This window comes from Sturnira hondurensis, unplaced genomic scaffold, assembly GCF_014824575.4.
Source record: "Sturnira hondurensis isolate 20B ecotype Veracruz unplaced genomic scaffold, ASM1482457v3 Scaffold0007865, whole genome shotgun sequence".
NCBI lineage: Eukaryota > Metazoa > Chordata > Mammalia > Chiroptera > Phyllostomidae > Sturnira > Sturnira hondurensis.
The window spans coordinates 12,136,417-12,160,275 of NW_028080496.1; the positions used below are offsets into that span (position 1 = coordinate 12,136,417).

The following is a 23,859-nucleotide window of genomic DNA, read 5'->3' on the forward strand; positions in this document are numbered from 1 at the left end:
AAGGAGAGACAGACACTCAGAAGTCCGTTTCCATCCGCACGTGAGCACCTCCCCGTACAGCGTTCTCGGGGAGAGAGGGGCTGGGGGTCCCCACCAGGCCCACCCCTGCCCCAGACCACTGTGGGAACTCCGGCCCCTTCCTGGCAGCTATTCTGGGTCTGTGCCTCCCTTTGGGGGGGGGAGGGTGGGTAAGGGTGGAAATGATCGGGGCTAAAATTAGCCAAAGGCAAACAATTGAGGCCAGGAATCCGAGGTCAGCCGAGGATAACGGTTTGTTTTCTCCCGCCCTGAGGTGGTTTGAGCAATAAAGGGAATTGAAAATGAAAACAAATCTGGAAGCAGCCCAACCCCTGCCAGGACCAGGCCAGACCCTGGGCCGGGCCAGATGGCAGGGGCTTTGCCAGCCCAGGACCCTCCTCGGGGGACTCCCTGCCGTTCCCCTCAGAAGGCGGGAAGGGCTGTGACAGGTCAGGGTATGGAGGGCTCCCCAAGCCCTAGGCTGGCATCAACGCCCTTTCCTGGGCGGGGGGCTGCATCGGGGGCTGTAAAGCCCCCATCACTGCACCACGTGATCATGTGACCTGGGCTGCAGGTCCCGCCCTGGTGCCATCAGCACTGGCCTTTTAACGTGACCCAGGGAATCCGCCCGAAGTGCCAGAACGGGAAATTGCCCCAGTGAGGGCTGGTGACACACAGGGTCACACAGCCAGCACCCGAGGAGACACCCTGCGCCTGCTCCCCACTGCCACCCTCTGCAGCCTTGCCTCCTCCTCAGGAAGCCCTCCCACAGGCTCAGAGCCCTGACCGCAGCATGGAGGCGGGGCTGGGAGGCGAGGGCCCAGGGCCCAGGGAGGCAGGGCGGGCAGGTCTCACGCTGGCTGCAGACAGATAAGGGAAAGGTGGCCCAGGGCCTCCTCATCGCCCCTGGGTCGGTGGGCTGCCCTCCCCGAAAGCCTCGAGGCAGCCACCCAGGGCTCTTGGGATTCTATCTTGATGCCACAGCCCAGGACCTGGGTCCTCTGCCCACCACCAGCTTGGCTTTGGAATGTACAGGGCTTAATGCAGCCTTCAACTAAAGCTCACAAGGACCTGGAAGGGCAGAGGCCCCAGCCCTGAGGATGGGGCTCCTGTCCCCGGGACAGAGCAGGTCCCCAGAGGCCCCTCCCACCCGAGGCAGGAGCTGGAGCCCCACCACTCAACACCCTCGCACATGAGCCTTAATGCCCCACCGGGCCAGACAGGGCCGCAGCAGCTGGGGTGTGACCGGCCTCCTGCTGGCGGGCTCAGGACACTGTCCTACTGGCGGTGGTCTCAGCTCTAGGGACATCTCCAGGAATCTCTGACCGGGGCCCCACCAGCCTCCAGCCCCCAGTTCTGTGCATTCCAAGCAAGGCCGAGGATGCTGGGAACCAGGGGAGATGGACAGATGCAGTACGGGAGTCCAGGGCTGCCCTTAACTGTCCTCGTCCTTCAGGGGGTGCCAAAGATCCCCTGAGAAGATCAGAGCTGAGAGGAAGGGTGGGAACCTCTGGGCGTGACCCCAGTCCTGAAGATAAGAAAAGCTCCCACGGCCACCCCGAGTTCCCTGGCTGGGAACTGGGCACTGTCCTCCAGACTAGGGGACCCCCAGGCGTCCGAGGTTCACCTGAGGGTCCAGATGGGAGGGTACGAGAGGGGAGTCCGAGGGTCCTGGGCTAAGAGCCGGTCTGGGGCCTTTGGCATGTAAACTTTACTCAGTCAGCAACCTGGGTTCACTGCAAATCCCTGGGACCTTTAACGCCCACCCCCACCCCACCAGCCCCACTGCAGAATGCCAGGCCGGGGGCTCTCCCACACGGCTGCAGGATGCCACGCTCCTTCCCCCTTTCTAGAAGGCCGTGTGCCCCTATGTGTGCCTTCCCTGGCTGCTCCTAGGCGCTGGCCCTGTGAACCTCACAGGGACAGCTCGTCTTGTGACAGCCCGCCGCTGGACACGGGCTGCTCCAGAAGAGCACGTCCCCGCAGGTGCCACAGCCGCCTGACAGGAGGCCAGAGACAGGACGAGCCAGGTCAGGCAGCCAGTCACCTGCGACCCTGCTGGAGTGTTCCAGTCGGGAAGCGCAGAGTGCAAACCGACTTCTGTGGGACGGCTCCGAGTTCTGCATTAAGATGCACCCAGGCAGCCATTATGGATGTTCTTGTGCACACAGCAGATAAGAAATCAGAAAAGAAAATTAGCTGCTAAAAACACCAACATGTTTAAAACAGGCTGAGCCCTAGCTGGTGTGGCTCCGTGGGTTGGGCATCGTCCCGCACACCAAGAGATCGCAGGTTTGATTCCCGGGCAGGGAACATGCCTGGGTTGTGGGTTCAGTCCCCGAACGGGGTGCGTGTGAGAGGCGACTGATCGATGTCTCTCTCCCTCTCTTTCTCCCTCCCTTCCCTTCTCTCTGGAATCAATGTTTAAAAAAGAAAAAAATATACAAACAATAAACACAGATACACAAGCAGAAACGTTATCCATGGTGACCACCACATTCCTCTAGAAAGGTCACTATGAGCTAGGGCCCTCACCTGTTCAATGTCCGTAGCCCAGAAGCAGCCGGGCAGTGGGGTTCTGGGCCCTGGCTCTGTATGCAGACCCAAGCCACCCGACATACCACAGCGCGTCCTCTCATGCCACATGCCTGCAACAGGTGCACAGCACCAAGCCCTGGGTCCCGTTTCTCCTGCCCCACACCCCAGGAGACACGGTTCCCTGAAGGCACAAGCTAAGGGGAGTGTGGGCGCCTGGATCTTTGCCCACTTCCCCTGATGTCTGGCCTGAGAGGCAAAGATCTGCCCCTTGGAGGAGAGCAGATCACATGGGACCCGTGCGAGGGGTGGGGGTGGGGCCCACAGTGACCGGGGACACCCTCCCTTCCCAGCCTATAATTCCCACAACCGGCTTATTTATACCCAGACTGTGTGCTCAACTGCACTCCGAGGTCTGGTAGGGCAGGGGGTTCTCCACAGGGCTTCACCTGGTGGGGAAGTGCCACCGCACCCAAAATCACGTCCACAGTTTCTGCAAGGGCCTCTCTGAGAGCTTCTGGCTCGGACACGGGTGTATGACCGGTCACTTGTTCTGCTGTCTGGCTCTACGTGGCGTGCCAGGGACGTCTGACGTCATCTGCTTTTTGTGAACGCACGCCAGCTTTATACTGGCAGGAGGGGCACTGGAAGCTGTGAGCCCCGGGTGGCCTCTGGGCCCAGCGCCACCTCAGGGACCTGAAGCCCCCGTGCACCTGACTCTTGTCCTCCTGGTGGGCACAGGTGGCAGAGACGGCAGCACAGGCCTGGCGGGCAGCCATTTCTGAGCATGCTCACATGGCACGGTGAGGCGGCTGAGTGGACGAGGACTGTGCCCACGCCTGGCCAGAGCCCAGACGTGGGCACGGGGTCAGGCACAAGGAGAGCAGGCTCTGGAGCCCTGGCCCCCTGGCCGGCCACGGTCACCCCACGAGAGCCTGCTGCCGCCACTGTGACCCAACCAGGCCCATGCTTCCCACAGAAGTTGGGCCACTGGGCAGGATGGCTGCTATCCATCCATCCCAGCTCCGGGGAAATGGTGCCCCAGTCGGGAGCCGGACGGGCAGGTCACTCACTGGGAAGCACTGGGTGGCATTTCCACAGGGTCCAAGACTCCCCCAGACGTGACCCTCCTGACACAGGTGACAAAGGGCACCTGTGAGTGGGGGGGTCACCTGCCAAGGACACAGCACCCCACCGCACCCCACATCCGTGCTCTGCAGTTTGGAGAAGACGCCAAGCCCCCAGCGACGCTAAACACAATGGTCGCAGCGGCCAGGGACCATGTGGGGCCACTGGTCACGGTGGTGTGGGCACCAGGAGGGCCTCCCGCTTCACGGAGGGGAGAACAGAACCTCCAGTCAGTGTTCTCAGGGACGCAGGCACTACTCCATCTCTTCTTCCAGCTTTTGTATCTTTCCCAGATGGTTTGCAGTTAACCGGCCCTTTTTCAAGGAAAGCACATGCGAGTGTGCACTATGCAAGGCGCTTTTCCTCCCAGCATGCACCACGGCTGGGCTGACACAGCCAGCGCCTTGGGTCCCCAGTCGCTTCACTGCAGAACCGAGGTAAGGAGGGTGGGGCAGCGCCTGCGTGCTTCTGCGGCTCACTCCTCCCTTTCCCAGACTGGCCCCCTCTGCTCCCACGCCCCCTCCCCGAATCTGGCTCAAGGCTTTGCTAAGACCCCTTTCCCCTCTCCTGCCTACCCACAAGCACCAGAAGTGGCACTTCCCAACCACCAGGCAGTACCTCGCAGTCCCCACATGGAAGCTGGTCACCCTGGTAGCCCTGGCCTCCGAGGTGGCCCCTGGACTTGGCCACAGAAGCCCTCCCCTCAGAAGCCTGCGGGGTTGCCTACCAATGCTGGAAGTTGTCTGAACCCCAACCCCTTGCCCAGTTAACCTGGCCTGTCCGGCCCTTAGTCACTCCCACCTACAGGGCCCGGCGCCACCCTGACCTCAGAAGCCTGGGTGCTGACCAGGCCCCCACCCCAGGTTGTGAGGAGGCAGCGTGGTGGGTGGGGGGTGAGTCTGGGCCCAACGCCTCGGGGTCTAAAACTGAAAGTGTCTGAGGTACAGGTGGTGTTCTCATTTCTTCTTCCAGCTGAAGCCCGTGCCTCTGAAGGAGAAAAGAAGGCACGTAAGTGAACCTCCGGGACAATGTGTGGCCACCTCCTGGGGAGGCTGGGTGCTGGGGGCCCTGGCCAGGCACATCCCAAGGCTCAGGGACACCAGGGGTCCAGGTGGGAAGTGAGGAGTAGGGAGAGGTGGGGGAGCTGCAGTGCTGGGTTGGAGCTGCTGGGCACACAGTGGGCACTCCGGCCCAGATCTGGAAGTGGGTGAAGGTGGGATGAGGGGCACAGGGGACAGGGCCACACAAGCTGTTCTCATACACCAGATCCTAGAGTGACAAAACCGCTGGTCAGAGCCTCTGAGGCACTCTGGGTGTGCGGAAAGAAACCCGCATTATCATACCTTGGCACTGTCCACTGACACCAAACCAACACAGGTTCACACTATGCCCTTGGCAAACCCACCATCCCCATCACCTTGACCCTGGGCTGCCTTTTCTCTCCCTGCAGGAACCCACACTCCACATTCTCAGTGAGACCTCCGGGCCCAGCCCTGGGAGGGGTACAGATCGGCAGACAGGGGGGTGATTCCCCCCGGCTGTGGGACAGCCTCAGGTCACTAGGGCAAAAGCAGGCCACCGCAAAAGGCAAAGACCACCAGCCAGGGCACTGAGTGGCCACGTCTAGCAAGAGTCCAAGCTGCTGCCACTTCCAGCCCCCTTTCCAGCCTCCCTGTTCTCTCCCCAAAACGCCTGCCAGCTGGGCACACACACAGGTCCGAGCCACAGCCCAGGCCCGAGAGTGCCGGTGACAGCAGCAATGATGGACCCTCGGGACCCACTCTGCTGACAACCCCCAGCCCTGCTGCAGTGCAGGGGCAGGCCTGGGGTGGCCTTGTCTGCCCTGGCAGGGTGGGGGTGGCAGTTCTGACTCGGAGTGGAGGGGGCGACAGGTCCCTGTCGACAAAGGCGCCAGAGGCCAACATGCAGACATTGGGAAGTGACGGGGGCTGTTGGCCCAGAGTGGTGGGGGACTTAGTCTGCTCAGCCTGTCCCCAAGTACCACCAACAGCATATCTGACGGGCAGCAGGCATTTTTTCCGCCCAGCTCTGCAGGATGGAAAGGCCAAGATTAAGGCGCCAGGGTGGTCGGGCCCTCTTCCTGGCTCACAGCCGGAGCCCTATCTCCGCGTCCTTACTTGGAGGACAGGGGGAGGGGACTCTCTGGGACCTTTTATAAGGGCACTAATCCCATCAGAAGACCTTGTCACCTAGTTGCTTTCCAAAGGCCCCACCTCCCAGCACCTCACACCAGGCGTTCAGATCCCAGCCCATGAATGTGGGAAGACATGAACACTCAGACCAGAGTGGGAGCATCCCCCAAGGCCATAGTCATCCCAGGGAGCCAGCCCTTGGTGCAGAAACAAGTATTTACCAAGCAGGCGTGGGTGGCCCTGTCCCCCTGGTAGGGGAGACACCAACCACACTGTGACACGAAAACCAGCCCACAGGAAAAGTGGAGGCAAAGCAGATGGTGGCTGGGTATTTCCCAAGGAAGAGCCATTAAGGGCAGCCAACCACGGGCGGACCCCAGAGCTCGGCGGGGGCCCTAGACCGGGGAGGGCCCTCCAGGAAGACAGAAGGCAGGTGCAATGCAGGAACCCGGACCCAAGGGTGCTAATTCTGGGCCTAGGAATCCACGGTGGCATCCTGGGCCAGCCTGGCCTTCGCCAGGTTCCATCGTCCCCAGTGGGAACCCCCCAAACCCCAGGGTGCATGCCCAGGGCCTAGGGTGGGCCAGCGAAGCAGAAAATGCCCCCGATTCATTTTCTATGGTTGGAATTGCCCCTAACTTCTGAAACCCAACCTGCGTTCTTGTGGCCCAGGGCGCTGCTGGCACCAATGGGCAGGCACAGGGCTCTACCTGCTCCTCTGCTGGCTGAAGCGCCTTCCCGCTCGGGGCCCCCCTGAGGGTGGACACTTGTCAGGCCTCCTCACCTTCTCCACACAGGTGAGCTCCCTGAAGGCAGGCTCCCCGGGGCTTGTGGGAAAGGCGGAGTTTGTCTGAAGGGTGTCCACAAGTGGCCACTCCTGGCCTGCCCAGTCAGAAGTCTCTCATGCCCTAGGCCTTTGTAGCAAAAAAGAAGGAAAACCCGCAAGGCTGCAGGGACAGAACCCAGAGCTATGAAGGCCTCGGTGTCCTCCTCCATCCTAGCAAAGGGGCCAGTCCCCAGGAGGACCTGCGGGCCTCACAGGCCTGGAAGCTCAGCATTGTCCTCTGGAAAAACCGGTCCCAGGAGAGACTGGCCACCTGGTGCCTGAACACAGAGCTGTGTGTGGGGGGGAATCTCAGAACAGATGCCCACAGCTATGTCCTTCGTTCAAAACCTACACTCGGGCCCCGCAGGACACGCCTCAATGACAAGCAGTTTAAGAGGGAGATGAAGAGCAAGCAGAGAGGGTTACAGAGTGCCTGGCAGGTGACAAGCCAGCCTTGAGGTGGGGACACTGTCCTGCTTTCCTGGGGTAAACAATGCTGGGCAAACAGAACACCCCCAAAAAGAAAGAAAAAACAGGGGTGGGGAGAATCCACATGTGGCCCAACGCTCAGGAAAGCAGTGAGTACCGCAAATGAGAGGCAGAATGCGTGCTGATGCCAGAGAAGCCCCAGGAAGTTATAAAACAGCAAATGGAGTCCTGAGCAGTGGGGGCGGGGGTGCCAGCTGCCCATGAGAAGGTATTCTGACAGTGGCATGAGGGGGCAGCCCAAGCCAGTTTCCTAGACAGGATCCCCCGGGGTCTCAGCGGAAGAGGGTCCTGGTTACTGAACTACCATGGTGCCTGGGCCTCCCTGGGGGGGGGGGACAGGGAGTGGGGTCGTGGGGAGTGGGGGTGTGGGTTGTGGAACCCTCCCCGGAAGACTGCAGGCTTCTGATTCGACCCAGAGCACACCTGGACTCAGAAAGTCCTTCTAGCCCTGGCTGGTGCAAGAAGCAAACCAAAGGGTCAAGGGTTCTATTCCCAGTCAGGGCACATGACTGGGTTGTGGGCCAGGTCCCCAGTATGGGGTGTGGAAGAGACAATCACACATTGATGTTTTTCTCCCTCCCTTCTCTCACAAATAAAATCTTTAGAAAAGAGAAAGTCCTTCTATTTTGAGCGGAGTCACCAGGCAGGACTGGTACAGCCACCTGAGAGCCAGAGGGGAGGAGGAGGAAGAGCTACCCTTGTCACCTCAGGAAGGTGGCTCGACCTGGGGACCAGTCCCCTGTGGTCTTTCATCTCAAGGTTCCATTTTGGCAGCTTCTGCTCTTTAGAGTATGGTCAGGTAGAACTGGACGGTCCCTGGGAGGTTGAGGTACCTGGTAACAAACGAGGCTCACCTGGGACCAGCCCACCGCCAGGGCTGTCTGAGCCAGCGGCAGGCGGAGGGTCTCCATAGCAACCAGACGCTCTGGCACCTCGCAGTGGCTGCACTGAGGGCTGCACTGAGGGCTGCGCGGGCTCCAGCTTCATCCTCTCATCCTTGCACCTCCCTAGACCGGCCTCTCTGCAGACCTGACTCAGGGAGCAGAGGCGTGGCTGCTGCTGGGGCCACGCTGCCAGTGAAGTCACCCCCCACATGCCCACCAAGCTGCAGGGCGGCTCTGGGAAGGCCCCTAGGCCTGAGCTGGCACCTGCCTCAGAAAAGCAGTTCTTGGCCGGCTGCTCGCCCACACCTTTCCTTCCCCCTCCCACCCCAGGTGCGTCACCTGGGCCCTTCCCTCTCCCCAGCTCCAAGGGCCCTTCTTCTGCTTCTGTTAACTCGTTTCCTGAGCCCACGCAGCCCAGCCGGCTGGCTCGCTTCTACTACCTCTGTGACTTGCTAAAGGAACTGGCTCTGATAATTGGAGAAAAAAACAAGGAGCTGTGAGTTGCCTGTTTCTTCTCCAAAGAGAAGGCAGCCAAAATGTCTGTTCATTCAGGAGCCCCTGGGCAATCCCTCCGTGGGTGGGGTTCTGCTGCGGCAGGTGAGACACACAGACACACACGCCACCCACACACATCACATGTACATATCAGCCCCACATACAACACACACGCAGCGCCACAGGGGCACGGCACATCACACGCACTGCGCACGCGCAAACTCCTGTCTCTCAGAGGTCAGCAGGCTCGGAGCTGCATCGCAGATGAGAACCAGGGGCCGGGCTCACCGGGTTCTCCCTCCGGTTCTTCCTCCGAGCCAGGGGGGAAGAACAAAAAAAGTAAAGTCACACACACACACACAAAATCAAGTTTTGCATCCGTTCTTGACAGGGGTCCCTTCGGAAGGGAGGCCAGAGGACAGGGAAGCTCCCCAGTGCATGCTGGGAAAACCCGGGCAGGCTGGGAGGCCCCGCCCTTGGACAAGGGACACCGGGGACTCCTCCCAAAATAAAGGCCACAGGTGTGGACACTCCCTTCTGCGCTGGGAGGCGGGCCCTGCCATGTGGCAGTGGCAGAGCCTTGGCAGGAAGGCGCTGGCCACGCAGGAGCACGTGGTGGTGCCCGGGAGGGGGGGCCCACGAGGCAGCCCTGCCCCCAACACGTGCTGCTGCCCCAAGTCCCTGTGGAGCGAGGGAAGGGACCCAAGCAGCCCCGCACACCCAGGAGGAGGACGGGAGCCTCATATAGGCCTGGCTGTCACTCTGCAGAGCCACTTAAAGGACAACCCCCACCCCCCACCCCTGCCAGGGCTGCCTGGTCAGCTCTCCCGGTGGTAAAATGCATGAACTCAGCTTTCTGGTACAGGTTGCTCCGTACCAGGTAATTTACAGGTGGGCGAGGCTGAGAAGCCCAGGGACACCCCAGGGGATGGGCAAGGCCTGAGTGAGGACCTGCAGGCTAAACCACAGACACTCACAGGCAGGTGCTGCCCTGCCCTGCCTGGCCTGGTCCCCTCTCAGGTCAGGGCCCTCCCACCCAGGCGGTTGCCAGGGTGGTGGCAGGCTGAGGGCACAGCCAGCCTGAGCTGCCTGAAGCTTTTTCTGTTTGACAGCTAACACCGACCTTATACCGAGGTGTAAAATGAGTTGCCACCTTGGCCGCCCACGAGAAGGAGCCACAGGTAGGGAGAATGCCCTTTGGCCTCAGAAAGACTTGCTGGCCAGGCGACTTCTGGAGCTCCAGTTATGGGGACCTGAACACCCCCAGATAAGAGAGGCACCTCCCCAAAATTCTCCATGGAACTTAACCTCAAAGCCGATCCGATTCCAGCCTGGTGTGTTCACGCTGGTGCCCGGGCCCATGGGCCTGTCTGGTGCCAGCTGTCAGCACGGGGACCCTCTGTGCGGCCTGCCCTGCCCTGCCCACCAGGGTCTGGCCACAGTTTCAGAGAACACATCAATGATCATGGGAAGAGAACACACACTCCTCCTAGGGGGACTATAAATGTGTATTAAGAAACTACAGGAACTGGGTCAGGCATTTTGGTACCACCGTCGCTTCAGCTAATTTTTAAAAAAATGAAAAGAGAACCCCATCCCAGAAATTCGAGACAATGAGAACCTCGCTTGCCACCAGCACTTGCAGCCCCAGCTCTGTTGGTTGCCAAGGTGATCCAATGTTTACCTCTCCTTCTGCTCTGTGGAAGGAGGATGCTGGCTGACCAGGAACAGCCACCAGGCTGCCTCCGCCATCCAGCACCCTGTGGGCAGGCTGCCAGGGCGTCCCCAGAGGAGGAAGCCACCCCGCCCCCGCCGGGTCTCCCGGGCTCAGCCCGGGCTTCGCACAAAGGAAAGGTGTCGTCACTGGCTCCCAGAGGGCCCACCCCAGGCTGGTCCTGAGGGCTCAACACCGCTGAAGGCAGGTTGAAAAAAAATGTGCTGAGCTCCCAGAGTGCCAGGAAGGGGAGGAGGAGGAAAGTGAGGGGGAGGGGGAGAAGGGAGAAGGGAGGAGGAAGAAGAGGAGGGGGAGGAAGGAGGAAGAGGGGGAGGGGGGGAGAAGGGGCGGAAAGGGGAGAGGGAGGGTGCATCAAGCTGAACCCTCAGCTGAGCAAACAAAAGCCCAGCCTGGTCTCTCCCCAGCTGGGCCCTACCCCACACCACACTGCCCAACCTAGCAGAGCAGGAGACCCAGCCCCACTGGGGATCAGGAATGTGTGCCCCCAGCTCTGCCCCGGTCCCTGCTCCACCCTGAAGGCCAGCCCGCAGGCGCAGCTGGACACACCCAGCCCCTTTGTGCTCACTTGGGTCAACGGCCTCAAACGGGGGCGGGGGGTAGTACAGAAACGACATCCCTGTGCCACCTGGCCAGCCGCCGGCTGCTGGCTGCCATCCAAAAGGAGCAACAACCGTCCTGAACTCCGGCGGGTGGCTGACCACGTGCGTGTGCACACACACTCACACTTAGGACAGACGGCGAAACTGCATTTCCTCATGATGAAAGGTGGCCATCGGTCCTTCCCAGAAAACCCCCTGGTGCCCGAGGCTGAGCGGAGAGGTAATTTTAGGAAACGGCATTTGCCACGCAAACAGACCTCAGATCTCGGACCTGCAAGGAGCACGCAGGCCTGCTGGGCCTGCACAGGCGCAGACACGGCCCAGGCCCCACCCGCCCAGCCATGGGCTACCCAGCCTGCTGGCGGGTGAGGACTGGGGTGGGAAGAGGACACTGGGCAGTGAGTCAGGGAAGCAGACAGCCAGGGCGCGTAAACTAGGGCCTGCTGAGTGACCACACTGCCTGTCGATTCTCCCACAGCGGAGATCAGTATCAGCGGCAACTGGGTAACTAATTCACGGTTACCCTCTCCTTCAGTGAAAGTGTGTTGGGGTCGGTTATTGCTAGGACGCCCGGGGTTATTGCGTGGCCTGGGCACCCATGGTGCCAACTCCCAGCTCCCAGACCCTCTCCTTGGTCCCGGACGTGGCTTTGGGGCCACTCACCCGCCAACGGCCCAGGCAAAACATCTCTCCGTGCCAAGGACACGCCTGGGGCCCTGGGCAGAGGTTCAAGTGCGCCTCTTCTGTTTCCTCTCTTTCCCAAGACCTCCTTGCAAAACCCTGTACTCTTGATCAGCCATTAACTTTAGCTTCTATCTCTAGCCCTAAACGCAGTTCTTTATCCTTTTTTTAAAAAAATGAGCATATATGCAATAAGAGAGAGTTGGAGACAAGTGGAAAGGCTCAGAGGAGGAATTTGCGGGGTTAGGACCTGCAGCCACAGAGGGGAAGGACCTGGGGGCTGTTTAACCCACGTGAATGAAGAGGCCCCATCCTGGGCCCTGGACCACCCACCGGGCTGCCCAGCCATCACCTTGCTGGCTGCCTCACTGCATGTCTGCGTGGAGGCCCTGGGTGGAAGGCAGGAAGTCCCCTGGGCTTCTGGGAGCCCACCTGGCCTCCTTCCACGGCCCTGCTCCTTTCTGAGGCAGGAGACCAGCCCAGGCACGGGCCCTGTTTCTTGCAAAGCTCTTTGAGATGCACCCTGGGCCCCAAGGGGGCAGGCCTGCGCGCTGTGCTGGGGAGCCACAGGTCCCCTGCCCATGCAGGGAAGCCACACCCTGGTGGCAGTGGCATGGGCACATTTAATCTGAGGTGTCAGGCCTCAGCGCTTTTGTAAGCAGGTCACCTTGGGACAGCCTGGCCAACGGCCACAGAGTGTGGCCAAGTTCCTGGTTAGCAAGTGTGTCTGTGGGGTGAACTTCAAAAAGGAGTAGGATAAACAGGGCCCCCAACACAGACACGCCCCCAAACGAAAGCCCCCCCATTCGTGTGTTAGCTGTTGTACTTGTACAGAATGATATCAAGGCCATATCTCTCCCTACACGCTAACTACACCCCGGGGAGGGTGCCCTGGCTGGGGTCAGGAGGGGACGGGAAGCAGGTGGCAGACACACCACACTGAGCTGGGGGTGTGGGACGGGGCCCCAGGGTGGACCCTAAGATCTAAAGCAGAACAAATGACCCGGAAGTCGCGGAGTCCCCATAAACACATTCCAGGTGTGGGTGCTGCGTTCAGCCACAACCGTGAACGAGGAGACAACATGTGTGCATGGGCGTGAGTGCCCAGATGGCGGAGCTTGGGGTTGGGTGAGGATCCTATCTTCTGTGAAGTGCCTAGTGTCAGATTACTGCCAACAGAGTAAAACCTTAGCATCCTAGCCTCCAGTACAGTGACCCGGAGGGCTGCCCCTCCCGCCCGCCCCACTGGGGTCCCAGCATGGCTGCTGCTTCCCAACCGCCAAGCTGGGGAGAACACGCAGAAGTTTATTACCATCATGACGGGAAGCTGAAGTTTCAAGAAAATAATCCCATCTGGGGCTGCGGAGGGGAAGGAAAACAGGCTCAGGTGTGTGGGTTTAGACCAAGGGGGTTTTTTTTTCTGGGAAAGCATGAAAAGACCTACCAGGATCTTAATGGTGTCGCTGGCTGTGGGCCCCACCCAGGCCGAGGAGATGGGTCACCTGTGGCCACAGAGCCAGCGCCTGGGTGGGCTGAGCAGGCGGACACCCAACCTGCCTTCTAGGCTGCCTATAAACACCACCAGGAAACACTTCCATTTAAAGTGAAATGAGGGTGTCGTGTTGGTTTGGGGGAGGGCACACCCCAGACTCGCCCTGGACTTCAAAAAGATGTCCACCAGCAGGATGCAGAAAACCTCGCCCCTCGTCCAACAAGTGCAGGTGGACGAGGACACGGACATCTCCCGGATGGGCCGACGGAAGCTGAGTATCTATAGGACACAGCACCCACCAAGAGCACAGCCCCTGGCGCAGAACACCCCAGCCCTCTAAAAGCCATCGTCTCAGAGTGTCACCCCACAAGTTACTCATTAATTGTCAAGAGGAGAATGTGACTCCAGAGTGGAGAAACCTGGCAGATGCCGCCTTTGCCACGTGATCCAGCAACGGGCCAACTGACCCCACGTGTCCCGTCCCTGCTGCCCGGGCGTGCAAGGGCCCAGCTTCACCTGGAGTGTTTTTGTCCCCAAACTGTTGGAACTAGCCCTAGTTGTGAAAAGAAAAAAAACGACCAGACTCATCCAGGCTGTGGGACATTCTGCAAGTCAACCGTCCTGGAACCCTAAAATACCAATGCGACAAAAGATGAAGGACCGACTATTCCGGACTAAAGGGAATAAAAGACGGACACCCAATGCAACGTGTGATGAAGTGGGTCCTGGATCCTACATGGCTCGTTTGGGGGTCGTTAGGGAAACGAAGTGTGGACTGGNGGCCCAGCTTCACCTGGAGTGTTTTTGTCCCCAAACTGTTGGAACTAGCCCTAGTTGTGAAAAGAAAAAAAACGACCAGACTCATCCAGGCTGTGGGACATTCTGCAAGTCAACCGTCCTGGAACCCTAAAATACCAATGCGACAAAAGATGAAGGACCGACTATTCCGGACACCCAATGCAACGTGTGATGAAGTGGGTCCTGGATCCTACACGGCTCGTTTGGGGGTCGTTAGGGAAACGAAGTGTGGACTGGGGATTGGAAAATATGTAATATTTAAAGAGAGAGGAGAGGCAGAGAGAAGGGAGAAAGTACAGAATTTAGAGAGAAAGAGAAAGGGGGAGGCAAGAGTGACCAGATGTTCACTGAGGGATTGAGAAGAGTCTTCGAGTGTTCGCTGTGTTATTATTCCCTCCCTGACAAGTCCAATGTAACACAGACCTGCAGGGGAAGCAGAGGGCTCAGGACACGCAGGCCTCTAACACAGGCCTTGCCCACCTGGAACACAGGTCTGGACAGGTGTGGCAGGAAGGCACAGTGGGCACACCCAAACCCAGAAGTGTGGCTGCCCAGGCACAAATCCTGGCTCCCGCCTCATCTGCTCTGTGGCCTTGGGCATATTTCTTAACCCATCTGAGCCTCCTCAGCATCCTTATTGGAAAACTAGGAATAAGAAGGGTGCCTATTTCACAGGGCCCTGGGGGTGAGACTGAAGGGCTTAACATAAACTATGTCCAGAGAACAAAGCCTGGTCCCTAGCAGGCAGTATGCACGTGTGGGACACGACCCAGAGAGCTGAGTTTATCGTTCTACCAATTTGTATTTAAAAACTATCTTCCACGTCCTTCTTAAAGCACAAACGGGACACACCTTAACAGTCCCCTGATATTTGACGCTGGCTGTTAAGGAGTGAACTCACCTGTGCGCCAGCCCCCTTTCAGCCAGGGGTGCGGGGGAGGGGTGCAGAGAGCGTCTGTCTCACCAGATCCCGCTCTGTGCCAGCTGCGCAGGGGAGGGGGGCACAGGGCCCTGCTGCAGGGGTGGAACCCTCACCCGGGCTGGGCCCAGGGGAAGCCAAGAAAAGCCAGCAGGACAGCAGGTCCTGAGGCCTGAGAGAGGAATGGGTGAAGAGCCATTTCGCTGGTGCTGTTTGATGCTCTCACACACGAGAATGAGAACCAGGAGAAGTTCAAAGAGTGGGAGAGGCCGCAACACTGCAGGAGCCTCAGCAGTGGGGAGACAAAGAACATGTATTTCCTTTAAAAAAAGCCATGAGCCTTTTTTTAGAAGATTTTATTTATTTATTTGAGGGGAAGGGAGCATGAAAGAGAGGGAAACATCAATGTGTGGTTGCCTCTCACGTGCCCCCAACTGGGGACCTGGCCCACAATCCAGGTATGTACCCTGACTGGGAATCGAACCAGGGACCCTTTGGTTCGCAGGCTGGTGCTCAATCCACTGAGTCACACCAGCCAGGGCTCATGTGTCTTTTTAAATGCTGTCGACACTACTGTCAACACCACCAGGTCTCAGTCCTACAGAAATGACAGCTGCCTTGCCCCGGGAGGTACACCAGGGCCCACTGTGCCCGGGCTCACAGAGAAAGGCAATATGGCCGTACTTGCAACAGCAGAGAGGCTCTGTAGCTACGGTAGAACACCCTAGCTGCCCCTCAGAGCACTATACAGTCAGGAAAAAGAGGACTGATGCCTCCTTAAGCAAACACACAGAAGGCCGAGACAGAAATGTGTTTGCTAGGGTCCTACACAAGTGTTTCATTTGTTTTGTTTTTTTTTTTAATCCTCACCAGAGCACATTTTTTCATTGCTTTTTTAGAGAGAGAGGAAGGAAAAGAGAGAAGTATCAATTGGTTGCCTCCCATACACACCTGGACTGGGGATTGAACCTGCAACCTTTCAGTGTACGGGACGACGCTTTAACCCACTGAGCCACCTCTACAAGTGTTTTGTAAATGCCCACCTGGAGGCACACCCACGCAAGCAAACCCATTAGGAGGTCTGGAAAGAGTCAGGCGGACACGGGGTGAAGTGGTCCGCCAGGGGAGGGGAAGACTTGCACATTTTGTCCACACACTTCTGCATTGTTTGAAGAGTTTCTCAACGGGGCCACTGGCAGCCTGGGACCGTGTGGGAGAGCGACAGGAGCCGGCAGCCTGGATGTGCCCCAGACACAGTGCTGGCCCCTGGCCAGCCCAGCTCTGCCCTGCGACAGAGAGCTCCCACCCTCACCCTGCGCTCTGACGGGCTGCCTTTCCAAGGCTGCTGCACCAGGAGCATCTGCAAGGGGTCCTGCGGGGGGCTGTTGCAGGGGGGTGCTAAATACCCCGCCCCAGCCACCCCTGTCAGGATGGAACCCCTCACTCAGTGGTTAAGGATGAGTTTCAGACGAGCTCCACCCAAACTCTAACAGGAAATGGCTGAGAGAATGCAACCTTACTCTGCTTCCCGCCCCCACCCCAAACGGGGCAGGTGACCAAGACCGTCTCTGGGGGTCTGCTGGCAGGGGGTCAGGGGGAGCTGTGCATGGCACCGTGCCCTCCTTTCTGGCCAGACCCCCAGAGCTGCTGAGGTGGGCAGCGTATGTTTTGGTCCCCTGGCAACAGAGGGGAAACAGGCGCAGCGGCATCCCTAAAACAACTCTCTGTGGGGACGGATAGGGAGAAATGTAGGGGCCATCTCTGCCAAGAAGGGCTCAGTGGCCACTCTGCCGGGGGTCCACCACTCCAGACCACAAGCAGGGGTCTCCAGATGCAAGACCTGGGGAGCTCAGGGGCCAGGTCTGCCCTCCCAGGGTCGGGGTCTTTCCTTCTCCCCAAGTCTCTGAATTCTCACATCAAAGCCCTCTGGCCTCCAAGCAGGTCTGCCCCTGGTCTTGCTACTCCCCACAGCCAGTCTTAGCGAACTTCCCAGGCCTGGGCTGGAACATGGGCACCACACACAAGAAAAGTTGCTTGAGTTCCAAAGACATGTGTGTTTCTGTTTTATCAGGCATCTTAGTGAAAGTGGTTTTGCAATTCATCACCCGTCATAAGATCGCTATGGGGCTGGCGGGTCCCTAGCGGAGTAGAAGGGCCTGGTCTGGCCTAAACCACTGCCTGCAGAGACGCCCCCTCCCCCAGAAAGCTACCGGCAGCCCTCAAGCCAAACCCCGGCCACCTCAAAGTCAGGGTCCGCTGCTCCTGTCTTCCCTGGGTGGCTTGGCCTCTCGGCCACCCCGTGAAGCCAGCCGGCCTGTCCTCTTGCTTCTGCGGCCGGCCTCTGCCTCCTCTGAACACCAGTTAGGAGTGCGTCGCACTCCCGAGCTCGGGCTGAAAACGGGCTTCCACTTCTGCAGGTGCCCTCGGTCAGAGGCAGCCCAGCCCCTTGGTTCAGATTCAGTTTCACCTGAGGCACCAAACAGCAGTGCTCTGCTAAAGGTCGGCCTCCGGGACCTGGGAAGGTGCATTTCCAAGCCCCCGCCCCGCAACCTGGGCGCTCCTGACTGGGAGGTCCGAGGATGCTCTGGGGGTGAGTCTGGAGCGACTGCACAACTGAAGGGTGGGGCCGGCTCCCTGCCGCGCCGGTTCCATCCTCTCCCGCCCACCTTGGGTTTCCAGGCACCCCGCAAGAGACTGACTAGACTCTGACTCCCAGCCCACTTGGGGAGGTGCGGGTTCCTGGCGCCCTGTTCCAACCCTCTAGCCAAACAAAACCTGGAACCCGTTGGGGGCTGGGGGCAGCCAACTCCGAAGCCATCCTCGGCGGGAGGAACCGCAGCCAAGCCGGCCCCGCCCACGAGGGCGAGCCCCGTCCCTCAGTCCCTCCCCAGTTCTCGAACCCAGTGACCCGGTGCTGCCCGGTGGGAGGCCACAGAGAAACTGTGCCCCAAAAGATTTCCTCATCATCCAGTCCCTAGCCCAGCAGGGGCCTCGCCCCGCAAAGCAGTCCTCAGCCGCAGCCACGCCCCAAGCATCCGCCCCGCACCCCGGGCTCGGGGTCCCCGGGCCTCGTTACCTAGCGGGGTCCTTTCCTCGCGGCCACACCCACCATCGCAGAGATGTCCCCAAACGGAACCAATACCCTTCCACGAACCCCAGCCCCCGCCTGGGTCCACACACCCTGAATTCAGACTCAGAATGCCCAGAAATGGCCTCCTTCACCCTGGACCCCACCGCCTGCCACGCGCTTTGGGGTGTCGGGTCCACAGACGCAGGGGCAGCCCTCCGAAAAGAAGACTCTTCCGAGATCCCCGGTCCTGGACGTCTGCAGATCTCGAATGCGCTCAGAATCAATTTAACCGAGAGAAAGCTGCAATTTTTAAAAATCAGTTCTTCACAAATGAGAAGATGAAACCTTTGGTAACAAGGGAACATCACCAGTATAGGGATTTTTGAACTTGCCCCAAATATGGAAGAGTTAAGTAACATCGGAGGGCTCGTGTGAGTTCAGAAGAATCACACGATTCTTAAATCAAACGGGGGTAGAAGGTTGCCACTTATTAAAATGTTTTTTCCCCTCCCACTTTTGTGTTTAAGAAACAACCAACCACAGATGAATCTACTAGCAGGTCCAGGGCCCGCGGGATGGGAAGTGACGCCCCTGGGTCGCAAGGCGCGCGGCGGTCCACGGCCTCCAGGCCGTGGGCTTCTGCCTCCCGCCCCCGTGCAGGTGCTGGGCGCCCGCATCCGACCCGGGCAGGTGCGTGCAGGGCCGGGAAGCCGGCTGCGCAGACCGAGGGCAGTGGGCAGGGCACTCCTTTCTAGAGAAAGCGCGGCCCCACCAAGGAGCCCCTTGGGTCGGGCGTGCCCCCGCTGGCCGGATAGGCGAGGCTCCCACAAAGAGCCGCGGACTGGGAACCAGGACCGCCCCCCGCGTCCTCCGCCGCAAGCTCTGGTTTCGACAAATTAAACCTTAGAGCGCTGTAAAAATTACAGGAAGAGGAGAGCGAAGAATGTGCCGAGTGGCTAGAGGGAGCACTGTCCCCGCGTGAACTTCGCCCGCCGCGCGCCTAGCCCTGCGGGCCCCGCCCCTCCCGAGAGCCCGCGGGGGCGGCGAGGGAGGGACCACGGCGCGGGCACCCCCTGCCTCGCGGCTCCCGGGTGCCAGGGCCGCCCATCTCCCCGATCGGCCCCCGCGGCCCCCGCGGAGCTCGCCCGCACCTGCCCGCGCTGTCCCCGGGTCTGGGCGGGGTCCCCGCCCCCAACCCAGATGACGACATCCGCCCCCGCGGCCCCGCCTGAGAGCGCCCCGGGAGGGGGCGTGCCCGGCGGGGGCGCGGTCGCTCGGCGGGTGCCGGCTCCCAGAGGTGGGACCCGCCTCGCGCGGCGCGCGGGGCCGACCGCAGGACCGAGTGACGGGGGAAGGGGCGAGGCCCCGACCGTTCCCCGCCCGACCGCCCCAGAGCCCAGCCCGCGGCCCGGGGGCGTGGCCGGTTGGCTGGCTCTGGCCCGGGTCCGCGCGCTCGGGGTGCCCGGGCCGCCCCACTGACCTGTGTGAGTTCTCAGGTGCGCCTTGAGGTGTGAGGATTTCCCGTAAACTTTCTCGCAGCCCGCGTAGTGGCACTTGTGCTTCCTCTGTGGAGACTCGAGGTCGGAGCGACTTCGGCCCCGCCGACCCCTTTGTCTGAGGCCGGGCTCGCCGCTCCCCGCGGGCCCCGGCTCCCTGTCTGCCTCCAACACCGCCTCGGGCTCGGGCTCGCTCCACGCCGGGCTGAGGGGCGCGGCCGCCGCGCCTTCGCCGCCGGGGGAGGCGGGCTCCGGGACCGGGGGAGACGCGGGCGGCAGACGGCAGGGGGTCCTCGCCTTCCGGGCCGCGGCGCCCTCTCTGCGCTCCGCCGGTGCGGGCGCCGGTGCTTGCTGGTTTAGGTCCGCCAAGATCCGCGCCACCACGAAGAGCGAGGCGCTGTCCTTGCCGTCGCGGCGCTCCTCGACGTGGGGCAGCGTGGCGGCAACAGCGGCGGCCGCGCCCTCGGGTCCGGGCTCCGGCCCCTCCCTCGGCCCGTGCACTACCGCGCGGCTCGACATGGACACGAGGCACTCGGCGGCGAAGTGGTCCACATAGGCGGCGGCTGCCATGCTGCGGGCTCCGGCCGGCGTGCCGGCGGCACTGCTAGTCGCTGCGAGTCGTCAGCGGTGCATCCGCACCCACAGCCTCCGGAGAGCGGGCGGGGGGGGGTGGGGGCGCGGCGTGCCCTCTCCGCGGGCTGGGCTGGGCGCGCAGCCGCCTCTGCCGTCACCCGCGCGGCTCCGCGTCCACGAGGCGCCCGCCCGGCGGGGCACCGAAGAGTGAGAGCATGGGGTGGTGGCGCAAACCAGTGGGGTCCCGGTACGGCGTCAGGGGTGGCCTGTCCTAAGGATGCGGAGCGGCGACGTTAGGGACGACCGCGCCAAGTCGCGGCCGCAACCTCGCCGCGCATTGTGGCAGGCGGGACAGTCGCCGTGCGCGCCGCGGCTCGGTGTGGGCGGACCGGCCCCGGGGGTGGGCGGGGCCGGGGCCACATCTGGACCCGACGTCAGCCCCCAGCCACATCCTGGAGGCGCAGGTTACAGGCGGCGGCCGCCGCGGGGAGCTGCGCGCGCGGAGGGGGCGGGGATCCTAGAGCGCGCACCCGCAACATAGAGCGGCCGCGCGCGCGCGCCTGGAGAGGGGGCGTAACCAAGGTCAGACGCAGGCCCCATTGGTCCTTGGGTCCTCGGCCGGACCAATCCGGACTGCAAGAGGAGCCTTCTCCGCCTCGGGGCCTACGCGCGACAATGGGCGTGCCCCCTTGCCGGGCTGGAGGAGGGGCGGAAATTAAAGCTGGGAGTCGGGCACGCTGACGCACGTCGCCCGAAGGCGGTGGGCCGGGGCGGGGCTGCTGCCTGCCCTCCCCCGCCGCGGGGACCCCGCGGGGTATTTTCCTGCCAGACCTTTTGTACTGTGACAGCCAGGAACCACGGTGTGGAGGCGAGCGCCGGGGAGGGCGCCCCTTTGTCCTTCCAGCCCCTCCCGCGAGGGGCGCCAAGGGTGGATGCACCTCCCCAGGGCTCGCCTCCGCTTCTCTCTCCCTTCCAGAGCGCGGTTTGTACCGCGAGGAGGCGTGTCCGCTCGGGCTGGGTGCCGGGCTGTCGGCCGCGCCTGGGGGCGGAACGACTGCCGCCGCACCCACAGCTGCCGGGCTCCTGGATGGCTGCGCCCGGAGACTCAGGCCACTCGTCCCCCTTCCCCCTCCACGCCGTTCCCTTGCTGAGCTCCGGACCCTCGGCGCGTCCCGGCCCGCAGCTGGGTCACGGCTGGGGCGGGGCCGTTCCCGCGGGAGGCACCGGGAGCTTCCCGGCCAGGCCCCAAGCGGCCGGGGACTCGGTGAGGGCCGCACCGCCCTTGAGCCTGGGTCAGCCGGAGAGGCACACTGGCCCCGGGCTGGCGGTTAACCGGGCAGCGTGGGTGCCCTGCCCACCGCCGCTCCGTGCGGGCAGGAGTGGACTACGTGCTGGGCGGCCGGCGCGCTGTTCAGGGAACGCGGGGCCCCTTCCTCCCCCTCCCCGCCCCAGGCCTGCTGCCAACTTCTCTAGGCTGCCCCTCTCCCACCGCGGTCGCGGCGGCTTCGAACGCTGCCAGCTACGAGGACCCCGCCCACCGCGCCCCACCCGCCCACGGTCGAACCTTGCGAAGCAAAAGCTCGGCGGCGCCCAGCCCGTCTTCCCACCCGGCCCCGCCAGCTTGCCCTCGCCTCTCGGCGGCGCCCGCACTCTCCCCCACCCCCTCATTCCTTGCCATTCTCCTCCGAGCCTTTGCTATCACCGGAGTGGCCGGTGCATAACTTCCTTCTGCCTCGGGCTCAAGCGAGGCAAGCCCCTTTCGGGATCCTCGCCCGCAGCCCCAGACCCAGGGATCTGAGGCCGGGCCCGGTCTGCAGCCCTGGCATATTTATTTGCCTTTAAGGGTAGCCGCCCTCAAGGGGTCCTGGAGGTGGCTGCCCTGTCCCTCGCCCCCTGGGACCAAAGAAGGATGGTGGGGGAAGTCATCCTGTGCAAAAATTCGGATCAGGCATTTCTCCATTTGGGGGTTGGGCAGAAAAAACAAAAACTTGTTTTCCAGGCAACCAAGGAGAAACCGTTAAGGGGCATTCTGGGTTGCATGTTATGGTGAACTGTAAACTGGTGTGGACGCTGGAGCACCTAAAACGCGAAAATCCCCTCTCACGGAACAAGCCAGCTCCCTCTGAGAAGGCTCCGTGGCCCGCTGGGTCAAGTCCTGCTGAGATGGTCTCTTCTCAGCAGGATATCATGGTTCTCCTCCCAGGCAGACTGTGTCGGTGACATTTAAGAGATTTGTGTTCTGACAAAATAATGATTCAGAATGTCCCTCCAGTCCTGCCACATGTCACAGTCCTTCACTTGGTTGTGGAGGGAGCTGGGCCTACACTGACTTACCTGCCAGCCACCCAGCCCCTCTAGGTCCCTCTCCAGCCTGCAGCAGGATTCTGGCCCGTCTTCAAGCTACCACATCTGTCAGATTTCTCCGTGATGTGACCCTGCTGGGACAGCCCCACCAGCACACACACCGGTGGCCTTCTGTACCAGTGCGAACTCTTCTTAGCACTGGGCAAGACACCTGCCCTGGGCGAAGAGGGGAGGCCAGCCTGGGTCAGGGGTGGGGCCGCATCACACACACGCCCCACGCCCACTGCCGTGCTCTGTGACATTCTGGATGCAAAACTCAGCACCTTGGCTCGTTTCTCAAGGACCCAATGACTGCTGTGGAGTCCCTACGGGTCTCGTGTCCTCGGGCCTGGCAGTCTTGACCCCAACCTCACGTGGCAGTGCCTGCCAGCAGCAGTGCTGTTTCCCAGAGAAAATCCCGTTAGAGCTTCGGGCCCCTGGTTTCCTGGCTAAGGAGGATTTTGAGAGAGGTGGCTTGTGCATGGATGAGGGTGGGTGGGGATCCAGTGTCAGCGGGAAGGAACAGAGTAAACAAAAGTAGGGCAGGCAAGATCAATGCAGTTACCTCCGTGGGGGAAAGAGGCAAGACTGGAAAAGCCTCTGGGGTTCCTGGGGAAGGTGGTGAGGAGTTGGTGTCACCTCCCACTGCTTCGGAAACACCCCTCAGTTTTGTTTGTTGTGAAGCAGAAATGGGCAAGGAAGGGGGACGGGGACTAACGGCCACACAATTTTTGATTTTTGAAGCTAAAATACTTAGCAGAACTGAGAAAGCGGAATTCTGCAATGGTAGCCAGGAAGGAAAGCTAAAAACAAACTGTCGTATCTCCAGAAAGTTCATGAACGGTGGCGCGAGGTAACTCTGGGTGTGAGTGCAAATGGGCACTCCCATTCTCTAAAATAAGAATAATTGGCCCTGGCTGGTGTGGCTCAGTGGAGCCCCAGCCTTGGAACCAAAGGGTCTCCAGTTTGATTCCCAGTCAGGACACATGCCTGGGTTGTAGGCTAGGTCCCCAGTAGGGGATGCTTGAAAGGCAACCATACATGGATGTTCCTCTCCCTTTTTTTCTCCCTCCCTTCCCCTCTCTCTATAAAGAAATAAAGAAGGTAAAAGGGAGTTGGGAGTCTGGAGCTGGAAGACACAATTAAGGGCAGAGATACCAGTAGGAAGAGAGAGAGTAGGTGACTGTATAGGTATTAGATGCTGAGGCCACACTTCCCCCTCCCCAGTACTCTTTCTGGGATTTCAGAATGCAGACCGCCAGGAGACTGCAAGGATGTTTCCTGAGCCTTCAGACCAGGTCAGGGAGAATGCCCCAATGTTCTGATACAGGCAGCCACCCCAGTAATCAGCCAGGTCGCCTTAGGAGGGAAGGCCACAGTTAAAGAGCTCCCAGCATGTGGACAGGGCTTCTAATCTGTCTGTCACAGGCAGCCACAGCTGACCTGGCAGTCACAGCTGACCTGGCATGGAATCTAAAGCCCTAATAGGTTGTTGAAGGGCAGAGAAATACACATTGACATAATTACATCAGTAAATGTGATGGAAGACATTTAAGAAGATAAGGCAACCCGTGAAGACAGAATATTATATGAAGAAATTTAAAGAACAAACAAATAGCATTCTT

General features: G+C 60.8%; 1 protein-coding gene across 1 annotated transcript in view; it reads right to left on the minus strand.

Moving 5' to 3' along the window:
* KLF13 (KLF transcription factor 13) overlaps positions 1-20,372 on the minus strand; it is a 42,616-nt gene extending 22,244 nt beyond the window's left edge. The window contains exon 1 of the mRNA XM_037053792.1: positions 19,303-20,372. Within this exon, the coding sequence (XP_036909687.1) occupies positions 19,303-19,888 (586 nt within the window). The 5' untranslated portion in view covers positions 19,889-20,372. The remainder of the gene's footprint in view (positions 1-19,302) is intronic.
* Between the last annotated feature and the right edge of the window lie 3,487 nt (positions 20,373-23,859).